The 7228-nt window shown below is 39.0% G+C and overlaps 1 protein-coding gene across 1 annotated transcript in view; it reads right to left on the bottom strand.

Annotated features, from left to right (window-relative positions):
• Positions 1–4343: 4343 nt before the first annotated feature.
• zgc:85858 (uncharacterized protein LOC405879 homolog) overlaps positions 4344–7228 on the bottom strand; it is an 8462-nt gene continuing 5577 nt past the window's right edge. The window contains exon 3 of the mRNA XM_005951819.2: positions 4344–6035. Within this exon, the coding sequence (XP_005951881.1) occupies positions 5995–6035 (41 nt within the window). The 3' untranslated portion in view covers positions 4344–5994. The remainder of the gene's footprint in view (positions 6036–7228) is intronic.

The raw sequence follows: 7228 nt of genomic DNA, 5'->3' as shown, positions 1-7228 counted from the left end.
TTTCTTTCTGTTTCTGCTGTCCACCTTTTCACATGGAAAATCATTTCACTGTTTCTCACTGAATGACTCCCCAAACTAGATTTGAAATTCTATCAAGTTTCTAATCATTACAAGTGATTCATGTTTCTATTTGATGTGTGAACTATTAAGCTTTAGTAAGCTATTATTAAGTTCTCATTTCATCATTTATAAAGCATTAATTCTCCTTACTGTTCATTTCTAAATGTTTATTCTTGAATAATAAAGCCCCATATAACATGTTCATTGTATCATTTTTAAATAAGTGATAAAGTATTTAGATGCACATCTAGCTCATGTCTGTGTGTTAATAAATGTGTTATAAATGCTTATTTTAAAATATAATTTTGTAATTCATCGTTTGCCACAGTTACTAGTTATTAAGCATTTTTTGTGACCTCCTTCGTATGTTTTTTGTGACCTCATCTAAAGTGAAGTGTAATTTTGCCTTAAACTGTTTTTATAGTTGACTCAAAAAGTCTCACATGTCTTCACAACAGAAAAATGTCACAAAGCACAAAGAGATGCAAAACATTCAAATATTCTTTTGCCAGATTGAAACAAAGCCCACCTGAGGTTTGCAGGAGGAGTTTAAGAGCGAAAGATGCACTGAGCCTCAGGATAGCCCAGCTTAAAAATAGAATATAAATAATGTTATAACGAAACAATATTTCACAAATAAGTGTAAACACCATAAACAAATTGTCCATCATGGCTGATAATGCAGGAGTTTGTAATAGTTGATCCCACTTTCCTCTGGATTGTAGTCTGTTAGCTTTAGTCAGACAAGACAGCATCCAGTCAGGTTCAGTTTCAAAATGCTCCCGAAGTTAAAGAAATACATGGAGACGATTTAGTTTGCTGGGATATGGACGGACATGTGTTTAGTGAGAGCAGCAGTTTGTTGTTGCCCAGTTGATTCTTTATGACAACAATAAATATATTTTTAAACAATGATTCATGTTCAACTCCATATATGAAATGTTTCTGATATTTCAATTGTGGTTGTTTGCATTTGATTGACTTTGTCTGATTATAATGAAAGTGAGATCCTTCTATTGTGGAAGTAATGAGTCACTTCCCTCTCCTTACCTCACCCAGGTAAGGAGAGGGAAGTGACGGAAAATGCCGTAGGTCACATCAGATGCTGGAGAGTTGACAAGAAAAAAACCCTCTAAATGTTAGCTCACAAAGCTTCAGTTATAGTATACAATCAATTGACAAATAATTAACCAAATTTGTATAATCATCTCCAACAGCCTGGAGCACAGGGAGGAGAAATTAGACGCTCTCCAAGAATACAACGACTTTACTGACATCCTGGAATCAGTTGATAGGCGATGGTCCAGCTTGGATGCGATGTTGTCCCTGTTGAAGATTTTACACCAGCAATTTAAATCCCTGCGAAAATCTCTGGAATTCAGCCAGAATAAGGTGGAAACGGTCGCTGCTAAAAAGTCCTCGCAACGGGACTGAGTTAAGTCTGTAACTGAGAATGTGACCCATCATAATACAGAAAATAAATGCAGGCCTGTAGTATGAGAGAAAACTATATGTTTTCTGGTATCTCAGGTTCTGCTGAAGAGGATGCAGAAGCAACTAATTAAAAGCTGCGCTCGAGTCCATCGTCTCAGACCTAAGAGGGTGCCGGGAGACAGCATCCTGTTTTGGCCAAATTCGGACATTTCAAATAGAAAGACCAGCGAAGAGTTGCGTCAACTTGGACTTCAGCATAAACCACCATTTCCCTAAAGAGATCCTGGAGCAACGCAATGTCCTGTTCCTAAGTCTTCGTTAATAAGGGCTCTACGTGGACGGACAGCTCTATCGTGACCCTGCATCACTCCCTGGTTATATTAACATCACTGCAGATTAGAATCTGAGATGTTGCTTCAGATGCCAACTACAGTTAAAGTAAATAGTTCTGTGAAAATGAATTCTTGCTGTAGAAAAAGTTCAAAAATATAAAATTTAATGTAAGTCAACAGCTTTACTACAAATTAGTTTGTTTTGGTGGCATCCTATTGTTCGTGCAATGCCATAAATGTTAAAGTGCAATACTATGTTGTCAGTTGTTTGTATTTGTGCAACACTTGAATTAAGAAAGCAAAAGTTGTTATATGTTTTGAAAAGGGATATCTGATTAAATATGAAGATTTTCTAATGGAATTGTACTTCTTTGCATGAAAAAAGTGGAAAAAAAACATGGACTTATTATAATTATTAATATTAATAGGTAATTATGTTATGATTGTACTGCTTTGGCCCACTTGACATCTAATAAGGCTGTATGTGGCCCCATGAACCAAAATGAGTTTGACACCCCTCATCTACACTATAAAAATCTGCCTGGAACATCAACATCTGTTCTCTGGGAAGCAGGGAAAGCTATGATGAGGTAAAATAATTTCATTTCATTTTAAAAAGAAAAAACAAAACAAAATATTCAGGGATTAGAAAAAAAACATGAAATCCTTCGAAGAAGCCTTCGTGTCCCAACAGGAACAGGAAATACTGAACAAACTATGTAAAACTCGAATTAAATGAAGTTATTAATAAGACAGTCAAGCAATAATGCTGGATTCACCGCTGACAACAGGTGAACTCCAGCAGGAATTAGACAGGCTATAGTGATTGAGGGCTTAAGATGCAAGAATGCGGAACATAAAAACACTCTTTATGATGTTTACTTTTTCTCCAAAACTCACAAACCACTCTCTCTGAGGTAATTATATTAATAAACTTTTTTTCAAGATTTTCAGATTATTCAGTATCTATACTTCTTCTGATTAATTGCTCGTTTCATAATTCTTCTTCTACACCACTGCAGTCTGAAAATATAAACCCCCGCGTGCTATCTTAAAAAGCTACAAAGGACCGAGGACAAAGAAGGACTAGATCTGCCTAACTTCTTAGCCAACAGCCTTAGGATGGTTAAAACATACCCTTTCAGATGGGCTCTGGCTAGACGTAGAACAGGCTCTAACAATAACAGAGAGATTTTGGAAGTACCATTTATCAGCTCAAACATCAAATGGCATCAATATCAGCTTCTTCCTGATAGCATGGTGGGAGTTTCTAAAAATGATGAGTCTTCATTAATCCCTGCAAACGTTCACCTGGAACAAACCTGACATATTACAAAACAATAATATGATCAACTTCCCAGATTGCAGTTGTAAAAGAATTAAATACTTGGAACATATATTCTAAGGAACAGACTTTATTCCATCTGACAGACTAGTTATACAGTGTGGGATTAACAAGAATAGATTTTTAGAATATCAACAAATTAAATCTATAGTACAAAAAAACAAACAAAGAGGAATTTAAGGCTAATGAAGTTAAATAACAAACACCATCACAATTCCTTAATCTTAAAACCCCCAAAGTACTGTCTAAAATATACAGGACAGTCTCCAAAATAGATGAATCAATATCTCTTCCTATTGCAAAATGGGAAGCAGATTTATCAGTCAGTTTAGGCCAAAAGTTCTGGTCTCAGATATGCGTAAAAAGCTTTAAATTGATTAGAAACCCCGTTGGTAATACAACTGATAAACAGATGTCTTGCCCAGAGGTGTGTTATAAAACTGAGTTTTGAACCCCCAACCCTCCTTAATGAAGTACCAGCTGATCTATTGTGTTATTTGTAAAGGCTAGTGTTTATTTACGGGATGTTTGTGTATATATACATTGTATATATGTACTTTGACATTGGAGTTGTGTCATTTATTTGCTTCTAATTATTTTGTATTTTGAATACTACAATTGTAGTTTTTCCTCTTTATGTTTTACGTTATTGTGCTAGTGATGTTAATGATGGTAACTCTGTCTTCTTCTGGGCTCACTGGTGGCAGTCAGTGTGCAGAGTCAGGGTAACAGGCTTCATGTTAGCACCCGGTTTGGTAGTGGAGTTATGGACAATTGAGTGCGATCACTGAGGGGCTCCATACTGTTCTGCATCCTCCATCTGTCCCCTTGTTTCCCAACTTAATCTTTAGCAGGACAGGTTGATTTGTTTTTCATATAATCAATAAAACCGTGGATAACAGTACAAATTCAATAGTGCTAACCCCTCTTCTTCAGAACAGCTGTTAGTAAAGCAAGTTTACAATGATGATTAACTTCAGCCACAAGATGGCAGCAGCTGGTCTGAGATCCTTTATCGGAAAGAACAATTCAACTCTCAGGTGTCCTCAGAGACAGTCTTCACTTTCAGAGATGAATTCATGCCTGCACTGCCTTGTTGGTCGTAAACATGGCATTATGAGGTTCTTTTTTTTTACAGAGAAAGCAAAGACAAAGAGGAGCCGGGAGGCGTGTAGAGAAAAATATTGGAGCTTTATTTAGTATCAAAGCGGAGCGTGTCATCCAGCTGAAGGAACGTCTCCGACTGCTTCACATGGAAACGTCAGCAGGACGTTTGTAATGACGGAGCTCGTTTCATCAGCTTGTTTTACTTCATTTACAGCAGAAGAACTGAAAGTGTGTGGAGGGGAAGGGATTTAAAGGAGCAAAGCGCTGTTTTTAAAGAGAAATCACATTTCCAGTCTGAATCCTGTAAACTTCACACGATGATCCAGCATGAACCTGCATTCACAATCACTTCCTGTGTGCTTTAATTCAACGTCTTTTCACCCTGCTGACAGTCTGTTCGTCGCTTCATCTGCACGTCATGAAAGCCCAGATTCATTTACTTTAAATGACTTTGGACCTCTGAAAATCTGAGAGCTAAAAGAAGAATTTACGAGGCCCCGTGAGACATTTTTAACTAGCGCTCACAGTTAGAAGATGAAGCTCTGACTTCTTCTTCATGTGATTCATATACTTCCTGTTTCACACTCACTCACAAAAAAGTGTTTTGGATGAGAGACGTGCTGCTGATAGACGCAATCTGCAGATTTCAACCCTGAGTTTAAAATAAACATTTTATCTGTAACTTAACTATTTCATTAATTCATCACAAATATAACCAATCACAGCTCAAGCAGGGTTTATTGTGAAGAAGACGCACTAAATGTAAGTGAAAGTTACCAGAGGAGAGATTAGAGTAACAGCTGTGGTTGAAACTAAAGAGCTCCAGCAGAAAAGCTAAAATTGCTTCTTTAAAGTAAATGTTTGTCTTTAAACCATTTCTAATATTAACACTTATGATATGCGACTGAATAATCAGCGGAATGAATTAAACGGCTCCTCAGAAATAAATAGATTTGTTCTTTTTGTTTGTTTCACATTTGAAACACTAAGTAATAAGCAGTCATTAAACAGCGCTTAGCAACAGCACTCGAAATCACATAAATCACTGAACTATTATTGACAAAAATACAAAATTCACAACAAATACACTCAATATGAACTGAAACTAGAACAGGTGTGTTAGACTTTTAATTTGGAAGACATTCTTTTTTTTCACATTAAAGGTCTTCCAGGCTGGGCTGCTCTTCTCAGGCTTCAATGTACAAAAGTTTAAAATCTGAGGCGTGCTGCATGTAAACATCTGTCTGAACCGTAACTTTGTCCTGTTATTACAATGATTCACAGTATGATGGCTGAGTCTTTCTGAGCAAATGAGCTCAGACTCACGAGGGTCCTAAAGACTGAGCGACGGTCTGAGAAAGGAGGCGCGTTCGCAGGATTTATGATTAATGAGCCGACAGCAGGAAGAACAGCGCTTTGTCCCTTTAAACCGGGGACTGAGAAAAGCAGCAGAGACGAGAGAGAGCAGCTGGACGACCGACAGGAAGAGGATTTAAGACTTCATCTGACAGGAACCAATTATCAATATGTGATGGATCAGCTTCATCGACAGAGACGGGAGTAAACAAACAGGCGATGTGCTGCAGAGAGAGAGGGAAGAGTCCAGACTCCACAGGTACAAGTGTGTGTGTGAGAGAGTGTGTTGGGGGTGTGTTTTGAAGGCGGTGTGCCCCTCCCTCCCTCCATCGGGCTCAGCATCTCTGGGGTCAAAGATCATCACATGCCCTGCCTGATGCTCTGGATGATCTGGAAGATGGCTGCAACAAACACAAAGGAGGCATTAGCAGCAGGTCACATGACACAAAACTAGCTCATCCGTAGACACAGAGAGACGCTGACACCTGTTTTCTTAAACACTCTTAAACTGTATTATTGCTCAGTGAATCAAACCTGGAAATTGTGGCACAAACGTTCAAAAAACAACCACAAACGACGCAAAGCAACGAGCCACGATCGCTTCCTGCGTTTTACTCCGAGGGCTGGAGGCCTGCCAGCCGCCTGTGTTTGTCACGTAGCACTAACTACTGTATTTTAAAGAAGATAAATGTTATGAAACGGAGGTACCAAACAACCGTGTGCAGCGGAGATAAGATCGCATGAATCATGTGACGTGTGAACGCGCTTGAAATGATGGCGAGGTGATGTGCTCTGTTGTTGGCTGCAAATGCAGAAGTCTCAGCGTTATCACTCTGCAGCTGCTCGTGTGGTTTCACACGTGTTCCTCAACAGCGAGCCTCCTCACCAGCTCGCAGTGGAGTCTTAAACAAGAACACTAACCTTCCAAAGACTCCGAGCGCACGCAGTCACGACGGACGTGTTTATAGCAACGTTTCTGTAAATGTAAATAAAAGCACAGTTTGTGTTTCATAAGCTCCTCGAGTCTGTGAGGACTAACTATGAAGCAAAGCCGCAGGGACACAGTGTGGTTTAGAAACCTGTCAGTGAAATAAGCACAGGTTTCCACCTTAAATGAGCCCGGGCTCAGAGCTCATTTAAGGTGGAAACCTGTGCTTATTTCACCGTCAGTGTTTCTTCAGGTGTGGATGTTCCTGAGCACACGCAGAATCAGGTCGGTTTCTAATGCAGCGCTGACACCAACATTCACACTGTGCAGCCAAATCCATCAAGTCATGAAATCTCAATGACGTTATGAACCACATATGATGGAATCCACAAACATCTGTAAGAAAGCTGTTACTGTTCAACTAACGCAGCCACCAAAGATTCAGCTTTTTTCAGCAACACGATGCCAAAGCACATTGTTGTAAAAGAGCCCAGCTGCCACTGACCAGCATGTAGACTTGAACGGTCGCCCACTGAACTTTATAAAACCCAACATATGAGCAAAGAGCTGCTTGAATCCTAGATAAAGTGAAAAAATGAAACATTATGGTTTCAAACCACAAGCTTACATCCTAAGATCATGAACACTTAAAGAGTTACGTTAGAA

The sequence above is a fragment of the Haplochromis burtoni genome, unplaced genomic scaffold, assembly GCF_018398535.1.
Source record: "Haplochromis burtoni strain Fernald_Lab_line unplaced genomic scaffold, NCSU_Asbu1 Contig_1129, whole genome shotgun sequence".
Lineage (NCBI taxonomy): Eukaryota > Metazoa > Chordata > Actinopteri > Cichliformes > Cichlidae > Haplochromis > Haplochromis burtoni.
The sequence above is the reverse complement of the archived record's forward strand: the minus strand, read 5'-3'. Positions and strand labels throughout refer to the sequence as shown.